At 40.2% G+C, this 20,718-nt stretch overlaps 1 protein-coding gene across 4 annotated transcripts in view; it reads right to left on the reverse strand.

Moving 5' to 3' along the window:
* Tpd52l1 (TPD52 like 1) overlaps positions 1-20,718 on the reverse strand; it is an 88,796-nt gene that overhangs the window by 24,676 nt on the left and 43,402 nt on the right. For all 4 annotated transcript variants that reach the window (XM_045159156.1, XM_045159155.1, XM_012951562.2 and 1 more), the window contains exon 2: positions 5,776-5,891. In XM_045159156.1, coding sequence (XP_045015091.1) covers positions 5,776-5,891 — 116 coding nt within the window. The remainder of the gene's footprint in view (positions 1-5,775; positions 5,892-20,718) is intronic.

A 20,718-nucleotide genomic window follows, 5' to 3' on the forward strand; every position in this document is an offset into this window, starting at 1 on the left:
AGGACACAGTGAAAAAAGCAAAGAGGCAACCAACAGAATGGGAAAAAATCTTCACCAGCTATATATATGATAGAGGATTAATATCTAGGATATACAAAGAACTCAAAAAGTTAAATAATAAGGAATCAAACAAGCCAATCAAAAAATGGGCTATGGAGCTAAATAGAGCAGTCTCAAAGAAAGAAATACGAATGGCATATAAGCATCTAAAAAAATGTTCTACGTCACTAGTCATCATGGAAATGCAGATTAAAACTACATTGAGATTCCATCTCACTCCTATCAGATTGGCCACCATCATGAAAACAAATGATCATAAAGTTGGCAGGCATGTGGAAAAAGAGGAACCCTTCTACACTGCTGGTGGGAATGCAATCTGGTCCAGCCATTGTGGAAATCAGTGTGGAGGTTCCTAAAGCAGCTAAAGATTGATCTACCATATGACCCCGCTATAGCACTCCTAGGCATATATGCTAAGGACTCATTTCATTTCCTTAGAAGTATGCGCTCAACCATGTTTATTGCTGCTTAATTTATAATAGCTGGGAAATGGAACCAGCCTAGATGTCCCTCAACTGATGAGTGGATAATGAAGATGTGGCACATTTATACAATGGAGTTCTACTCAGCGATAAAGAAAAATGAAGTTATAAAATTTGCAGAAAAATGGATGGACCTGGAAAAGATTATACTAAGTGAGGTAACCCAGGCCCAGAAAGCCAAGCGCCACATGTTCTCTCTCATATGTGGAGCCTAGCTACAGATGATTGGGCTTCTGCGTGAGAAGGAAAATACTTAGTAGCAGAGGCCAATAAGTTAAAAAGGAGATATAAAGGGAAGAGAAAGAAAGGGAGGAGGATACTTAATAGGTTGATATTGTATATATGTAAGTACAATGATTGAGATGGGGAGGTAATATGATGGAGAATGGAATTTCAAAAAGGAAAGTATCGGGGGGGGAGGGAGGGAATTACCATGGGATATTTTTTTATAATCATGGCAAATGTTAATAAAAATTAAAAAATTTAAAAAGTGCTTGTTTTGAAAGCCTGCCTGCCTGAGTTCAATTCCTCAATACCCATGTAAATCCAGGTAAAGTAGTACATGTGTCTGGAGTTTGTTTGCAGTAGCAAGGAGTGTCCATTCTCTCTTTGTTTCTCCCTTTGTCTCTCTCAATCTGCTTGCAAAATAAATTTTTACAAAGTATTTTAAAAATGCAGGTTCTATATGGGAGGGATGGAATGACAAGGCTTAATTGTTATGAACATGTGTGCAATCTGTTCACTGGTGCAGGCAAGAAAGATAGGAGGTCATGAGGAAAGAGCTGAGAAAGGCCGAAGACTCCCTTTGCAAGTCTAATACATAGTAACTTAGGGACACTCTATTCTTGGGGAATCTTACCAAATGAAAAAGAGTCAAAGAAGAGATAGAGGGAGTGTGAAAGCTGGCTTTGACTATTTGATAACAGCAGCTGGTATTGTTTCCCATTCCTATTAATACCTGTTTTCTTCAGTCATTTTGTCCAGAGACATTGGCAGGACTATGTTGTTATATAATCACAAATTGATAGTATTGATGCCAACACTTCTACCACTCAAAAAGCCAAGGCACATTGTGGAATGGTACTCATAGAATGCAACTTCATGAAATTAAATAGGAAGTGGGATGACAGCAACAGAATTATTAAGTATTTTTATGCAAGAGATAGTTAGATCCTTAAAGATCTTAAAGCATATGGTAAACAGACAGAACAAATATCTGAAATAAAATACTTTTTGATATGCTGATAATATTGGTAAAAAAACATACATTCCACTTTTGGCTGTACATATATAGATAATTGTTTAGGCTGCAAAATAATTCAAGTCAATTAAAAAATTCATCAGAGACCTTATGCAAACCATGGCACTAGGACAGAAATAATACTGGTCTCACATCCCAGAAAATTTTAAGAATGTACTTAAAGCATGACCACAGTTAAAGCTATAGATTATATTGTGTTAAAAGAAATTTCTCTTTTAAATACTAAATTCATCCAAGGTAGAGCATTTCTGATACTATTCTTATTTTGTTATCTCTCACCAAAAGGAGAAGCCTACCTGTTGCCAGACTTTGATATGCATACAAAAAAGTGTTTTCGGTGTGGGTGAAAGGGCTGAAGAGACTGTCTAAATTCATCCTTTCTGGGGCTGGAAGGGGAAGGAGCCAGCTGAGCCAGAGGCAGTTTGAGGATGAGAGGAAGCTCTGAAGAGGAGCGAAGATAACCAGCACAGCCAAGACCACTTACACGAACATCAGAGATAAGTCCTCTCCATCAGGACCACATGGTGCCTTACAGAAAGACAGGTGTCCAATAAGCTGGCCTGTGAGACGTCTTCATAGCAGTGACTACTAGATCCAACAGAACCTTCCCTCAGACTCATAGAAGAACTACTTTAGAACTATAGCCCACGAAGTCCTTCTGTGGTGGTCTGAGACAGAGAAGTTGATCTTTGTGACAGATGCCATGCCTCAGCACTGCATGGGCAATGCTACCGAGAAGGATCTCTGTATGCCCTTGTGATGACTGGATTCTAGCAGTGGAAGTAAAGTCCAGATGTATCCACAATGTGGAAAGACCTGATATTCTGCCCGTGTGCATAAGCATGACATGCTAGTCAAAGGCTAGGGAAAGAACAGTCTTAACGTGAAGGGTGCCTGGGGTCAGGGAGATGGAAAGAAGATGTGGAGAAATTACAAAGATACATTTGATGGCTGTGTCACTGGCCCTGGGACAGACAGCTGTGTCAAGTGTCTCTGGAAAGCATGATGCTATCTTTGACTCCGTGTGATTCTTCATCTCTGATGATCTCAGAAATAAGAGATAGGACATGATAAAATGAAAAGCACTCTGAAGGATGAAAATACAAATCTTTGTGACTTGAACACAGTTGCAAAGAGTCCAGTATAATCACCAGAAGACAGGCTCTAATAGCTACAGATATGAAACTTTATGGAAGCTTAATACTATAACCAAATAAAACAGAATTTTCTGAAAACATTTCTGGTATTTTATATTCAGGTGGCATCTATTTAAAACCAAAGCTTACTTTTCTCGTAAATATAAAAGTAATACATGGTCACTGTTGGACATTTAGAAACTAGACAATTCACTAAGCAAACATGCATTGATCTGTGCATGTATTCACATCCCAATGATGCCACCAACCAGACATATTAAGGCATTTTATAGACACTTGTCTGTGGTGGTTTGAATCAGATGTTCCCATAAATTCATGTGCTCCCAGTGCTTGCTCCCTAGCTGGTGGCACCTGGGAGGTGGAGCCTTGCTGGAGGAGGTAGGTTGCTGTGATTGGATCTTGAGGTTTATTAGCACCTAGCTTGGATTGATTAGTTGGCTCACGCTCCTGCTGCTGCTTGCCACCTGCTGTGGCTAGTTGGTGATGCTCAGCCTCTGCTCAAGTTATCCTTTCCCCTGCCATCACGAAGCTTCCCCTACAAACTGTAGCCAAAATAATAACCTTCTTTCCATCAGCTGCTTTTGGTTGGGTTCTCTGTCCCAGCAACAAGAAAGTAATTACACACCATAGCTTTTACAGAGACCTTGCTTATACTTAAACTAGAACACAGCAGTGAACAATTTATGTTTAAGCCTAGACTAAATAATTCATTTTAGTTTATGGAATATAACTTTTAGACACCACAGTTGACAAGAATGGGTCATAAGCCAGACTTTTGGGTCATGAGACCATGAGGAACTAGTCCATTCTCCAGTAAGACCACTCTTGGTCTGCACCCTGGCATGTATGGCTGATTACTGGCCGTATACAGACTCAGCTAAAAGCCAGATTTTCATGTGAAGCACTGAAATCATTTCTAGCTTTCCTAGAGAAATGAGCTGCTATTTTAAAATTAAATTGTTTTAAAGGCATCCACACACAAGAAATATATCCACATGGTCGCACTTTTTGTTTGATCAATAGAGCAGGTCTGATAGAAGTAGAGAACCGTGGTTACACGTGGTTATGACAGGCTGGGGTGGGTGAGTAAAAGAGGGAAATAAGGAGACTAGACCAAGGGTACAAAAATAGAGTTAGGGAGAAGGAATATGTCTGATGTTCCCTTTTACAGCGGGGTGTTAATAGGGTGAAATAAGTATACATTTCAAAGTAGCTAGGAGACTGACTGCTCTCATCACACAGAAAGAATAAAAGTTTGAGATGATGGATAAGCTAATTACCCTGATTTGGCTACCAGTGTGTGTGTGTGTGTGTGTGTGTGTGTGTGTGTGTGTGTGTGTATAATATATATACTATAATATATAATATATTATAAAATATATATTGTATATATAATATATATATTGCACTGTATATCATAAAATGCATGATTATTATGTATCAATGAAAAATAAAATGTAACTTTGGCAAGTGTAGGAGGCAGAGGCAAGAGGACTGTTCCACACTAGTCCAGGTTATATATCAAGACCTTGTCTGAAAATCCACAGCTGAGCTGGGGAGATGGCTCATTAGTAAAAGGCACTTGCTTGCAAAGCCTTCCAGTCAGGGTTTGATACCCTAGTACCCATGTAAAGCCAGATACACAGTGTCACCTTGTATCTGGAGTTTGTTGGCAGCAGCAAGAGTCCTGTGTATCCATTCTCACTCTCAAATAAGTAAATAAGCATTTTTAAAAACATAGTAGTAAGATATAAAACAAAAATTTTAATGCAATTATTCTTGGTTTTGTTTTGTGATGACATCTTCAGTGTCTCTAATGTTACAATGAGCTGTCATACCCAGCACAGCCAATCAGAGAGGACAAGGAGGAAGAAGGTATAGTAAGCTAAGGCAAGCCTGAGAAAAGGCAGAACCAGGAAAGCAAAGCCTTGCTTCCAGGGGAACGGAGCTCAGCATGTTGCAGGGAATGCGCTGGCCTCTGGCGCCTGGCCCTGCTGCTTTTCTCTGCTTTAGAGCTATTCGCAGGCTTCTGAAAAAAGGAAGCTCCCCAGCCACGTGTTGAGGGGCCACTGCTAACAAAGGACTTGACAAAGGTCTGTCCTCAGGATGAGCTGGGCATCTTCCTCCCTCTGGAACAGCTCCCTACAGTAGCTGCTGAAGACCTAATTATACCTAAGTTGATTGTAACTTTCCCCTCCACCCCAAAGCTTTATTCTTCCACAAAAGAGCAAAGTCAGTTGCTTTTCTGGATGATGTTTCATTAAAAATAATAATAACTCCAAAGAATTGCTCTTAAAAAATGAGATTGAACCTATGCCATGGGCTCTTGACTTTATTGTATGTATTCATGCACTTATGTATTTACTTTTGAAACAAGGTCTCAATACACAGTCCAGGCTAGGCTGGAACTATCTATTGATGGCCTCCAACTTTTCATCCTCCTGCTTCAGCCTCCTGTGTGTTAGGACAAGTGTGCATCACCATGCCTACGTTGTCCCATGACATTAAACAAGCCTAGCACATTCATACCTGACTATAATTCCCACAGTACCCAGATACTAAAAAGAAACAGAAGTACAAGTTTAACATGAGTTATTATTGTCTATTAAGCAGTACAGTCATCCATTTTACCACTGTAATCAACAGGTCGTGGACAATTAGCATTACAAAAATATCTTGGGGAAAAATGAATCATCTTGCAATGTACTCATTTATTACATTTTATTCAATGAAAGACAGCATGATTGAAACATGGGGCCTGTATTAGACTAAAGACAGAAACAGGAACAATAAATAAGAAGATTACTAAACATACCTGAACTAATTCTGCCTTTAACTCTTCTTTCTCCTCCTCAGACAGCATGCTAGAGAAGTCAGCCCTGGCTACCGCATCCTCATCTCTTCCTTGCAGTGGTTCTGTCTCCAGTAAGCCTTGAGGCAAAATTGACAAGACACAAAACAAGTGTTATCATGAATTCATCCAACTTCTGGTTAGTAACTTGAAGGAGTAGGTATGCTCACTGCCCCTCCTGTCATTCCAGTTCACCTGCGGTGAGAAGTAAGGCGGAGACAGCTGTGAACAAAAAGAGACCCCACCTCACACAAGGTGGAAGGCAAGGACTGACACCCAAGGCTGCCCTCTGACCTCCACATGTGTGCTGTAGTACACGGCTACCTGCGCTCTCATACATGAACACACACACACATACACATACACTAAAGTTGGGGAAAAAAAGTTTCTATAAATGACTTGAAAACTGGAACTCAGTTGGATAGGGCAAAAGACCCTTTCTTTATAGGAAGAAACCACAAAGTTTAATAAACCTAAGAAAACATGCTTGACTTCATTGATGTCCTGGCAATAGGTGTTCCCAGACTGAAAGACAAGGCATGAAGGAACCATTTGCAGCCAGCTGCTTCCCAACCTGCACTTGGGATATGCAATACTAATATGATGGTATCCCTTCATACCAATGCCACAAGCCATGGTACAACATCCTTTGTGATGTACACAGTAGATGCCTCTCAAGCAGAGGGAAGCTGTTGGGATATATGCACATCAACATGTTAGCATCTTCTGAGTTAAACAGCATGTGATGGTCGGTAGCCCCTTCACACACTTTTGACACAGATAACAGGAGTTTATCTTGTACAGAAGGCCAGAGGCCCCCTAAGCCCAGCCTAACGGTGAAAGTGGAAAGAAATATATCTACACAAGGACAAGAAAACTGGCAGAGTAACTACAGCCTTCGAAAACTACTTCTACGCTCCCAGTACCCCTCTCTCATTGCAAATGCTTGTTGTCTCATGGCTATGCCTACCTGATAGATAACTCTCTCTCTCTTTCTCACCCTCTCTCCTCCTTCTATCTTCTTTCAAGACTTTTTGACCTTAAACTAAACCCTAAGACTGCTTGACCTGAGGGGTGCTCTCACTCCCTCTGGCCAAGCCCCTACTCCCAGACTTGCACTGCTGAGCCCATCCGTTCCCTGCCTGCTCTCTTGACTTCTTTCCCCTCTCCATCTCCCTTCTCCTGGCTGCTGCTGTGACCTTCAGCTCACTTGTCCCATTGTTTCTCTCTCTGTGTAACTCTAAGAAAATCCTCCCTGAGTTCTCTTTTGAGTCTTTTTTATACTAAGAGACCAAGAACCTGCACAAAGGACCCTGTATCCTCCCAGGGGCACTGGGAGATACAAGTAGTCAATTCGCTCGCACAGGTTGATGAAAGGATTCACATTGGTATTTATTACACATTAGTGACTAGTGGGAGGATCCAGACTCCTACATATTGCTGTCAAGAATCTAAAAGAAATAAAAATAATATGGAAAATAACATGTTTTATATTAAAGTTCAAATTATATGTAGCCCATAACCCAGCAATTTCATATCTATGTATAACCCCAAGACAGTCCACAGGAGCTATTATACATGAGTACCAGAGGTCATAAACACAAACTTGTTTAAGGTAGGGTTCCTCAGTGTTCACCACGGTGAATGCCAGACTAGCTGGCCTATGAGCTTCCCACAGTCTATCTGACTTTGCATCCCATCTGGCTACAGGATGCTCTGGGATTACAAAAACCATCACTACAGCATCCAGCTTTACCTGCATACCAGGGATCCAAACTCATGCTCACACAGTGAGCACTTTGTCTGCTGTTCCGTCTTCCCAGTCCTGCTGTGGGATTTTCTCTAGCTCACTGGGCTCAAGGAATTAGCTAACACCAAAATTCGTCAATTTTCTCCTTTGCTGAGAAAACACAGGCTGACAGCAAAGAAACATTACAGAAACTTTGATGTTTTTAAAGACATAAAACATCTCTCCACATTCTAGAAAGAAATAAAATTCAAAATTCTACATAATTTCTTTCTTTTTTTCAAGGTCGGGTTTCACTCTAGCCCAAGCTGACCTGGAATTCACTATGTAGTATCAGCGTGACCTTGAACTCACAGTAATCTGCCTACCTCTACCTCCCAAGTGCTGGGATTAAAGGCATGTGCTACCATGCCCAGCTCCATAATTTCTTTTAAAAAGATTTTTATATATTTATTTGTAGGAAGAGAGAGAAAGAGAGAACAAATGAACTAGGGTCTCCTGCTGTTGCAAACAAACTCCAGATATATGTGCCATTCTGCATATAGTATATGTGGGTAATGGGGAATTGAATCTGAGCCTTTTAGGCTTTGCAACAAGCAAGTACCTAACTGCTGAGCCATCTCTTCAGTCCCCAAAGTCTACATAATTTATAACATGTGGATGGGAACCTTCTAGTAAATTTGGGGAGAGGAAGAGTCAGTATCTAGTGAAAGGAGGTGGGTAAACCACACAGTGAGGTATTTTGTCATAGCCTTCAACTCAGATCTATCTCACACCCCACCTCAGAGAGCTCATGGATCTTTCAGTTTTACCACTACAGATTCAAGAAATCTGCCCAGCGATGAGCCCAGGTCTAGGTTTCCTCTCTTCTGTTTCTCCTTATGCAAATATTTCCCTGCCTTGTCCTGACCCAGCAGGTGTTCTTAGAATTGAACCATTCAGTACAAGGTACCATGTTAACATAAGCAAAATGAAAATGAGACCTGCTGTGTTTGGCAGAATATGACCCTCTCAGTGGATTAGGAAAGCAGCAATCAAATTAGGAAGTCAAAGAGTAATTATAGAATCAAGGAGCTAGTAAAAGGAGAAGGATTAAACAGGTGATTAGTAAAATTGAATGAAAATTAGGAGGGAGAAAAAAGCAGTGGTAAAAGATACCAAGAGGCAGAAGAGTATGAGAAGGGCAAAGCACATTAAATTACCTAGTTACCATGGAAGCAGATATTAAAAAGATTAAAACATTTTTAAGTGAAACCAATTATCAACACCCAAGAATCATCATTTTTAGCAGGAACTCCTAAATTATCAGCCAATTTCATGAACATGGTTCTCTTTTCTGAAGGTACAAAGTGTGTCCTCTATCTGGCACAGAGCAAAGGGCACAACAGTGGGAGTCAGAGACCTGAAACTTGAGCTGTGGCACAGGCACTAATTAACAGAGCACAGGCAACCTTAACGATCTTATCTATACAATGGACATGTTATAGGATTGTTGTTAAAATTAATACCACTGAATCAGATAACATATGTAAAATTGATGTGAAATTTTAACATTTTAATACAAACTACAGAAGCATACTAGTAAAATTGGATGGTAGGTACAGTTTTAAAAACTTAATATGTCGTATTCTTTTCCTCAAGAACATGTTTTCTTGGGCAAAGGAGATAGCACAGTTATTAAAGTTTCTCAAAGCACTGCCTCTACTTCCAGGTAGGCTGAATGAACTGACAGACTCCTGCGGCCATGGAAAGATGCAATGTTGCAGGATCACAGCGAAATTACATTGGCCCCTTAATAGTTGCTTATTGCTAATCTCTGTGCATCATTCCTAACATCCCAGGACTATCAGGTGTTCAAGTGAAACCTTTCTAGAGTACAGTAGCAGACCATCAGCTTCTACAAATCATAAGACTAAGCATGTCATCAGATAGCTTCTGAAGCCTATAGCAGAAGGCTTGACCACTTTCCTGTAACCCTGGTGTTTCCACCACTGCATTTGAAAAGTGCCTTGGCTTATGACTATAAAACCTGTAACTACAAAACCTTCATAAATTGTTAACATGTGAACAAAGAATTTAGGGTAACCTAAATCTATGTTCTCAGGCTAAGGTCACTCAAATTTGATTACAAAATAAACTATGTCTTATTATCTTTGAGGTAAGAGTTATGTTTTGCACTGACACTTGCAAGCATGAGGATCTGAGTTTGATCTCCAGAAACAAACATTTTTTAAAAAGTCAGGCATGGTGGCACATATTCATAATATCCTCTCTGGATAGGCAGAAATAGGCAGACACCTTGAGCTTGATGGCCAGAAAGTCTAGCCTACATAGTGAGATCTAGCCCAGTGGGACACTCTGTCTTAAAAGAAAAGGTGGGCAGCATCTGAGGGATGATACCCGGTGTTGTCCTCTGACCTCCACACACATATGCACGTGTGTGCATTTCCATAAAAATAAACATGCTAATACATACATATACACACATAAAATATATTTGAGATACTTTCCTCACTGGTCTAGGACATCAAGTTGCTTGATATGGAAGAAAGCAGTTGGGGTGTGTCCTCTCAACAACAACCAACTGGTGCTCTCATGACCCCACGGTGGCTGCCGGTACTCCCACAAGACCAGCACAGCTCTGAGACCAGCAGCGTGCTCAGGGGAGTGGGAGCAGGGGATAATGGGGAAGGCTCAAAAAGAAATATAAGAATATAAGTTAATATTTTAATTTTTGGAATTGGCAAAACAAGCAAGGGTGCTATTTTCCTGGTGAACCGGATACCAGCACAAGGGTGAAGGAGATCAACACAGAGATAAATCAACTCCTACCAAATCAGAGAGCCAGAGACCCAGAGGCCCCCAACACCTCATCACTGAAGTAGACAAAAAATGAACCCAACATGGCTCAGGGAAATTTTGCAGAAGAGGGGGCGGAAAGAATGTCAGAGCCACATGTTGGGTCATGATATGCAGAGACACTTATTCTACCCATAACTGAGGGCTAACTCCGCAATGCATGACCCATACACCTCAACAAGGTGGGGCCAAGGGGAGGGGGTAAGTCACAGATGAGCCTAATAATGGTACCAAACTGACTGTATTTGCTGAATACAAAACTAATTAATAAAAAATAAAAAAAAATTTTAAAAGGCAGATTAGAAAAAAAATTAAAAAATAAAAATGAATGCTAAGTATAACAGCAAAAAATATATTTTAATTTTTGGAATTTGACATTTGGCATTTGACAATGTCAACAACACAACAGCTTTGTGAACTAGGAAATTTCTTAAGCGGCAATGCTTTATATAACTTTACTTGCCCCTTTACATATCAAACCCTAACCCTGGCCATCCAGCCCAAGCAGATCTCCACAGTTACACAGTACACTAGGACATACTGTGAAAATGCGTGCCTCCTGTTGTATGTTGGGGTGGGTAGAAGTAGGGAGAAAGAATGAGGATAGAGAAGTGAGATGTGTCTGCCCAACTGTGTTATCTTTGGTTTCAGAAAGGAAGCCAGATTATACAGAAACTTTCTGGAATGTTGTTTGCCCCCTCCAAAGCCATTCTCAAGATTCTTCTACTCTGCTCAGAGCCTGTGAGACTCACTTGGGGATCATATTTCCACAATTTTCTTAACCTTCTGTTACCATTCTGTGCTGGCTAGAGCCCTCTAGGAACATGGAAGGGCAGAAGAGATAGGATGGCTGGCATCTGATTGCCACCTGCTTACCAGGCTATTACACAGTTACTGCTTTGACTACCAGTGGCCATGTCTCCCACTAAGCATCCTTTTACAGCTCAGCCCTGTCCAATTCTCAAAAGCCCACCCTCTCTTAGGACTGGCCTGGCACCCAGCTCCTGCTGTTCTGAGTGCTGCAGCATTCCTGTTGCTTATCTCTGTCACCCTTTACAACACATCATCTAGTCACTAAACTCAGACTCAGACATCCCTCTTGAACACTCCTTATTTCGTGGTCTTTGCTCCAATTTCATACTAATTCTAACAAGACATATTTCTCAGGAAAGCCTACTGTAACCCAGAGCCCACATGCATCACTATATCATGGAAGACAGTTGAGTAGATAAGCCCTTAGTGTTTTGTTCTGAAACCTACTTTTGTAGTCAGTTCCATGGATAGGATAACTTTCACTATGAATAGAAAGAAACTCATCCTCTTGCAACACTATTGTGCTGGGAATGAATGTCCAACACATAAACCTTCCCTGCCTTACAACCAGATTTTTATTTTTTATTTATTTATTTTTTTGAGGTAAAGTCTCACTCTAGCTCAGGCTGACCTAGAATTCACTATGCAGTCCCAGGGTGGCCTTGAACTTACAGTGATTCTCCTACCTCTGCCTCCCAAGTGCTGGGATTAAAGGCATGCACCACCACGCCCAGCTTTTTTATTTTATTTATTTGTTTGAGAAAGAGAGAGAGAGAGAGATAGAGACAGGGACACATACAGAAAGACACAGAGAAAGAATGGATGCACCAGGGCCTCCAGCCACTGTAGGTGAACTCCAGACACATGTTCCGCCTTGTGCATCTGGCTTACATTTGGTCCTGGGGAATCAAACCTGGGTTGTTTGGCTTTGCAGGCAAGTGCCTTAACCACAAAGCCATCTCGCCAGCCCCCTTATAACCATCTGAAGAGTAACCATCAAAGTGTTTGAAACTATAAGTCAAAAGATGAGCTTCAGGTTAAAATGCCACCTTCAATCTTAAAAGATAATCACCTGCTGGCATCAAAGTACTAGTGGTATATACTCTTAAGCACCCCTGTAGATTAGGAGTGACTTCATGGCCTTGATTCAAACCTTATAGACAGCTTTATATTAAAACTATGTGTTGGGCATGGTGTTGCATAGTTTTGATCTCAACATTTGAGAGGTGTAGGCAGGAGTATTAGAACTTCAAAGTCATCCACAGCTACACAGCAAGTTTGGAGCCACTGGGCTACATGAGACCACAACAAAACAAAACAAAAAAAATGAGTGTGGTTTCAGATTAAGGACAAGATGACACATTGTTGGCAAATATGCAAAAGTTGCAGCTTTCTTTTAAATAGAAAAATAATCTTATATTATACAAGGGAATTAAACTAGTCCAACTCTGTTACCAAGCAAAGGAGGCACAAAGGCGTGTGCTTTCAGAAGGAATACAAAATTATCCCAAGATTTAATAAAAGGAGGAATGCAATAAAGCAGCTTAAATGAAAATTTACCACATCATAAATAATAGATTTAAGACTGTAATATTTATTACTTAATTATATTTTCTTCATATTTTTTGGTAAAAATAACCTCAGGATTTATCACAAAACTTCAAAATATCTACTTATTCCCCAAGGGATAAACTATTGAACTAATCTAATTACTGTTGGATTTATTGTTATCTGTAAATGCTCAAGAAACTAATGCAAAGCAATTCTAGAAGGGTGGGAATTAAAGATATAAAACAAGTTTATATATTAGTACCCTATGTTCTGCACATTTATTTAACTTGTCCTCCAAACTTGTGTCTGTTTCTTAGGCATATCCAACATTCCACTGCCTTTCTTTCATCTGCTAGTGACTTGTATCTAGTGTATCACTGCAATGTGTTTGCGGTTACCCGAGAGCGCTGACCGAGGCTTTGAGTATCAGAAGTGTACAATGGTGCTTTACAACCTCACATCCTAAATCCAAGGCTTGCACCCTAATGCACTTCATGGCAAGACATTTTAAAACTGGTTCTTCCAGGGCTGGTCTTTGAAAGTGGGATCAGTGTCGAACAGGGAGACAGAGGCACTGTGGAGAATATGCATGCACACACAAGCAGTGCTAAACAACCAGTCAGAATCTCACCTTCCAGAAGTCACCAATAATATTACCTTCATGTAATCACCCCATAATTTTTCTTGTACATGGAAATTTCCCTCCCCATTTTAAGTCTCAGAAATTTGGTACCTCTTACAATCAACAGTGTCTTATATGGCAGGGTTTTAAAATTATGTAGCCATGCTTGGATAGCTGTAGGGATTGGTCGCAGGACCCCATGAGCTACTGAAGTTCTAAGATGATAAAGACCCTTACATGGAATTATCCAGTATTAGCATATAATTGATGTGCTTCCCCTATTGTATACTTCATATCAATGCATCTCTAGCATAACTATTAATTCTAATACAATGGAGGTTATAATGTTTATGGAATAATAATTAGAGGAAAATCTCTATATACTCAGTATAGATGTGATTAAAAAAATATTTTCAAACCATGTAGGCTGAATCTGTGGGTAAGGAACTGGTAGACTTCCAGGGATGGCCATATAGATCCATATCTATATAAATAAACATGAAACCACATTGCTTTGTACTCTGATTTTTTTTTTCTCCAGACAACTTTCTGCTTTCATTCTTTTCTGTCTCATGTAAACCTGTCCATATCAAAGACTCTCAGTTGGTCCTACAGTGTATTTAGAGCTGATCTTGCCCAAAACAATTATCCATGTTACCACAACATGCTTTCCTGGTTGTTATGTCTCTTAAGCATTTTGTCCTCTGGCTTGCTAATGACTCATGGATGAGATCTTGTGGTGTCCTGCAGAATTCATCACAATATTTTGATTAATGATTCATCAGGTGCCAGCAAGACAGTGCAGTGATGTGGAAAAGAGGGTATCTCCTGGGAATGAACCACTCTAGTTCTACTCCTTCTGAGCTTCATAGTTGTGGTGGTTTAAACTTGTCTTTTCATGTGTAGAATGGGGAAAATAATCCTACTCATGACAGGTAGTGAGGGCCAACAGTTTTGTAAAATGGTCACTATGCACGGCATATGATAATTAGCAAGCACATCTTATTTGGTCATACTGAAGTAATATCCTTCTTTCACTAGAATGGTCTTAAAACTCCAGTGCCATAACAAAAAAACAAAAATAGAAGTAATTACTCTGACCTTAAGGAGACAAAACCATCTCATTGTGAAGATGAACCACCAACATATAGACCTAAGCAAAGCCAGTACACGGCAGTGAAAAGTCAGCAACATGAATGACCTTCCTGTGTCCCATGCATCCTGCTAGCTTCACTGGTCTGGCCTTTAGGAGGCTGTCCTGTGTTCACTTGGCACTCCCTTCCTGGTTGTTGTTCAATAAATGGGGGAGTACCTCGATGCAGCCTCTGGAGTCCATTCAGGATTCTCAGCTAAGGCAGAAAGGAGAAAGAGGTGCAGACAGGTTAAATCCGATATGGGCAGAATGCTAGAGAGGATGTTTGAATCTTCCACAGAGCTGTCCTGGGTCACTGAACAGAATTTTATTGAGAACTAAGGGCTACGCAGGACTGTCCTCTCATTAACCTATAATCTTTTTGTTGTTGTTGTTGAAAGGACTGATTGACTTCTGAATCCCAATGAGCTTTTTTCTTTCAATCCTCATTTTTAATTCGAGCTAGTATAAATGTTTTTTCAAATGTTTTACTCAAGCAAACTCTATATTAAATGGAGACATATGATAGATCTAAGGGAAAAAGATAATTTTTGCTTACTTATCAAGTTAAAACTTAAAGCTCTCTAACACCAATGGCCAGCCATGACCTCAAACTAAATTAAATTAGACAGCACATTGTTGGATGCTTCAAACTGGCTTTCCATAAACTCTCAGGAGTCACTTTGTCATTCATAAGGTGTTTAAGGTTTTATCTGATATAAATGGTGCAGTATGGGCTGGAAAGATGGCTTAGTAGTTAAAGGCTTTTGCTTGCAAAGCCTTATTGCCCAGTTTTGCTTCCCCAGTACCCACGTAAAGCCAGAGGCACAAAAAAGCGCATTCATTTGGAGTTTGTTTGCAGCAGCAGGAGGCCCTGTCATGCTTATCACACCCTCTCTCTCTCTGTCTGTCTTATTCTCTGTCTTAAATAAATAAAAAAAAATTAAAATATTTTAGCTTTGTTTACTTATGTGAGAGAAAGAGAGAGAAAGAATGGGCATGTGAGGGCCTCCAACCACACTGCAAATGAACTCCAGATGCATGTGTCACCTTGTGCATCTGGCTTACGTGGGTCCTGGAAAATCGAATGGAGTTCCTTTGGTTTTGCAGGCAAGTGCCTTAACGACTAAGCCATCTCTCCAGCCAAAATTAAAATATTTTTAAAAAAATGATGTAGTAGCCCAAAACATACCTGAACACTAAGTGGCACTTTTCTTTTTCAATCTTCCTGAACCCAGCCTCCTCCACATTGTATGGGGTCATCACGCAGTCCCAGTGTCACTAAGGATACCTGCCTTATCACAGCAGCATTGATCTACATTCCAGTTCTCCAAGACACGCAGGACTGCAGCTACCAGCTATTGGTCTGTGGTCTCCGCTGGGATTCTGAAGCCAGATCTTAGAATTTTTATAGTTGTATAGCAAGCGTTTTAGTGATATAGCTGGAAGCCCCCCTTACTACAAGTAGTAGAAACCAAGGGACCCTCCCTTGCCCAGGAGAGTCTTGGGCTCTTCTGTAACTGTAGTGAATACCTCCAAGAAGGTAGAAGGCACAGGCCAGGTTTCTTGTAATTTCCCAAGTTGTCTGTATTTGAGAAGATTGGAACAGACCACACAAATTGGGCCTAGTTTTTATACTAAAGCTTTGTTATTTTTCCTTAATTCAAGAAATAGCATGTGAACATTATCTATTTCTGTATTTAAAGGCTAGGTTTCCCATGCTTGGACCTTCACAGTGAGAGCTTCCAAATAGCACAGACCAAGTCAGAATCAGAGGTTGCATTTGGGTCACAGCGTGACAGCATAGAGTTATGAGTCTTCAACTTGATGTCAAAACTCAGTCAGGATTAAGCCTGAAGCCAAGCATGTAAAACAAGTTGTCTGTTTTCTAAGAAACCAAGTAACCAGGTTAAATCCAGCTGCAGAGTTCAAAGCTGTGTCTAGGACATTAATACATAAAGCTCTATGGACAATGTGGTCAACACAGGCCTGGTCACTGAACATCATATGCACCACTCATATCTATGTGATTACATGTCTGATTCCTCTCTCTGGAATATGAGCACCTGAACAATAGAAACCATCACTGTTGCCTTTCCAAGCAAAATGGTGGATGGGTAAAACCACAGCTAATAGGAAAGTAAACTAACTCCACTCAGACTAGTGATGGAAAAATAAATGTCTTTGAATAAAATCAGCCAGAATCAGTGCCACAACATCTCATGCATAGACTGGAAACCTGCTAAAGTATCCTCCTGTCCTACTTGTTGTGGTTTAAATGTAAAATGCCCCTATAAGCTCATGTTTTAACACTGCCCTCAGCTGATATCACAGCTTGGGAAGATTATAGAAACTTTTAGAGGTGGAATCTTGTTGGAAAAAATGGATCACTGGGGCACACCTTGAGATTTTGTATCCCAGCCCCACTTCTTGTTCCTTTTCTTTCTCTGTCCTTCCCTCCTTTCCTCTCTGCTTCTCTCTCTCTTTCTCCCTTTCTGTCTGTACGTATTTGTATGGTTGTGTAGGGGAGTTCAGAGGTCAGAGAAGTTGTCTGTGGTCCACATTATTTAAGATAAGGTCTCTTGCTGATGAAAATGAGTCTGGTCCATAAGCAGATTCACCTAGGTGCCAGAGAACTGAACCTGGGCCAGAAGGCTTTCCAAGAAAATGCAGTTAACCACTGAGCCACCTCTGGTCTCTGGTCCACTTTCTGCTTCCTAAGTGTGCTACACTGTGACCACCTGCTTCATGCCCCTGTCTCCATGCCTCCCCCACCAAGATGGAGTACATGCCTTGGTGCTATTAGCTGAATTAAACCTTTTCCTTCCCTAGGTTGCGTCTGATCAGGTACTTGTTCACAACAATGGGAAAGTTACCTACCTACTGAGAAGAGTCCAGGGTAGCTCTATGTGTTCCAAATGCTCTTACAGTACAAAAATAGAATTATCAGGTTTTCTGGATGCTAGTTCTACAATATTCAGCATTTTTCTTCTCCTTTTAATATTCATTGCTATGACAATGACTCAGACTTTATACTGAGATTAAATCTTAGCCAAATCTCATCTCTCTGCTTGCATTCTTTTCCCACAACTCAAACAACACAACACTTAAATATTTTGAGCATATTACTTTCAGCATGTCAAAACCTTGCTCAAGAATCAACCCACTGACAGATACCCATTGCTACTAGCAGAAATTCCCATAGACAGATGCCCATTGCTTCTAGTTGCCTCTAGCACAAATTCCCATTGACAGATTCCCATTGCTTTTAGCATAAATTTGAACATTCTTATACATAAAACTTGTGACAAGAGCTGTCACCAGAGCCTACGATTTTCCCACCAAAGTATCCAACACAGCAGGGCTGTCTGTCACATGTGGTGCTCTTCAGTCCCACCGTATCCACGCCTGTGCTTTTCATGCCACTGCGTCACTCTTCCTCCTCACCTTCTCTTCCAAGCATCTTGCTAAGTTTCCAGTAACATTGGATAATGTGCTGTGTTCTTTAATTTGATGTGAAATATTGACTCTTGTCTATATGCATTGATGTGTACATTATACATACATTAATACTATACATAAGATAAACTGCATTACAAATCACTATATAAATTGTATCAAGACACATAAAGTTATTAATTATTACTATAATTATAGCCAAACAAGTTTATTAGGAAAATATTTCAAACACTATCCTATAAATGTGATTGTCCTTAAAATATGAAGAACATGAGTCATCACTATTAAAAGTATTGTTTCACAAGCATTGGTATCAATTAATAGTGTGGCGAAAACCACAAAGTTGTCTATAATGTTCAGCCTGAGAGTGGGCTAAACAGCTGAATAAAGATTTCATGTTTTTTTTTTTTTCAAACCAAGATTTATATCTAAAGATACTTCTGAGGTTGTCATCCATTAAATTTTAGACTTGATCTTTTCTTTTTGTACTTAATGCTATGTAGACAATCCATCCATACAGTCAGATATTTAAAATTGACTAAAGGAAAACTTGCAGCAGGCTACAATCTGACTTAGCTAAAGGTAGAAGTTGCATATTGTAAGAGATAGAGGCCAAGAAGTGTATGGAATTAGTTCCTTCCATTTGCTATTCTTCCATGTATACAACAAGGCCAAGGACCCTCCTGCCTGTGAGAGTGATACAAAATCCTAAGGTTAACTGTGTGCTATCAACTAACCTTAGGAAAGGAATACTGAAGAGAGTGAAACTATATGGTCCTATGTTGGTAGCCAAATACCACTGGACTTGGAGGGTGGCCTTCCTTCAAAGAGCTCAAACCAGTTAAAAGGCTCCTGAGATTCATATAAACCCAAACTATAATTTCTATGGCCAAAATCTGATCAGGACTCCTGAGAGTCCAAGATCATTTTAATTTATGCAAGGGTCCCATGCCCAACCTATGACTGCAGGATGTTCTAAAAAGCACTGAAACCAGTGGGAAATTAGGATGATAATGAGGACCTGCCCAATTTAGGGGTAAAAACACATTGTGCAGGGCCATGGGAATGGCTTGCTTCAGATTATCATCTTAATGGCTTAAGGACAGAAAATGTCACTACATCAAGACATCAAGGGGCTGGAGAGAAGGCTTAGTAGTTAAGGCACTTTCCTGCAAAGCCAAAGGACCCAGGTTCAATACCCCAGGACCCACATAAGCCAGATGCACAAAGTGGCACATGTGCCTGGAGTTCATTTGCAGTGGCTGGATGTCCTGTAATGCCCATTCTCATTCTCTTTCTCTCTCTCAGTCTCTATCTCTCTCTTTCTCTCTCTATTGCCTTCAGCTTCTCTCTCTCTCTCTCTCTCTCAAAAAAAAAGAATGCAGGCTGGGATTCCCAGGTTAACTGTATATTCAAGAAACACCATATTCTAAGCTGTTATCTCAAGTTTCTAGGGCCAGAAGCTTCAGTTCATCCATTTACATTCTCTCTCTTCTCTCTCTCTCTCCTCTCTCATGTTGAACATAAGGCCTGGGGCTCCTGCATGCAAGGACTCTACTGACAGCTGCTCCTTCATATTCTTAGATAAAGCATTTCTAAATCCCCATTTCCCTGTAAAAACTACATATAAAAAAGAAAGAAAGATCAAGATGAATCAGGCACTTCACATACTGGATAACCCCAGAAGTTCCCAGTGCCAACTGAAGACACACACCACAGAGATCAGCCTCAGGGATGACAGTGTCTGCTAACACATCTGTAAGACGGGCTTGCTGCACTGCCTAGGGAGCTCATGGTAAGTCTGAATGATCATTTACTCACAACAAAATCTAGAGCAAAATAAAGAACCAACAGAGAGCAAAAGGATATCTGGAAAGCAGTGTAAGGAGGAAAGAATTACTGATGTCACGATATCTAGCTACCTAACAATATGTCTCAGGTCACTGACTTTTTTCTTCTACTTTAAAATTAAGGTGCCCTACTTTTTGTGTCCCCCTATTTTGTTCATACTATTTAGTCAATAAATATTTGTGGAATAATTGAATTAGACTTTATGTTCTTACATGGGTACTGCTCAGATGCCTATAAAGGATATCTGAAACTCAGCTCAGGGGCAAGGGCTCCTCACTTGTGGAGTATCAAGGCTAAAATGACCAAGACTTACTGACAACATGGGGACAATAATAAGTAATGCAGAAATAGCAATCCACACACATCAATTTATCAGCTCTAGTGGCACCATCACTAATTATATGGTTTAGCATCTTACCTTGTCGAGGACTACATTAACCTAGAAACTAGCTTTCATTCTGTCTATGTTCTGTTCAAGTATATTCTCACATTCCTACATAAAACTAATAATAAATTCCTCAACTTTGGAAAAGCTACAAGTAAGTAAGGTGAGAAACATTAAAATGAATTAGTTCCTTTTGGTAGTGGAAAACACCCATGGCACAGTCTTATCCAACATCCTCCAGTTTACTTGGGACCATTTGTGGTAGAATGGTGGCACTGAGTATCACCAGGACAGAGTGGCTGTTTACAAACCTCCATTAGCACTTATGTTGATGATAATATGTCAGTAAAAGAAAACTTTACTGTGAACACTGTTGATATTAAACGTCAAAAAAAAAAAAAATTACAAGGCCAAGAGAACAAGTATAGAGGACATCAGGTTTCTAAGAGAAAATTAGAAACAGAGAAGAGCAAATTCCTTACAGGTGG

The sequence above is a fragment of the Jaculus jaculus genome, chromosome 9, assembly GCF_020740685.1.
Source record: "Jaculus jaculus isolate mJacJac1 chromosome 9, mJacJac1.mat.Y.cur, whole genome shotgun sequence".
Classification (NCBI taxonomy): Eukaryota; Metazoa; Chordata; class Mammalia; order Rodentia; family Dipodidae; genus Jaculus; species Jaculus jaculus.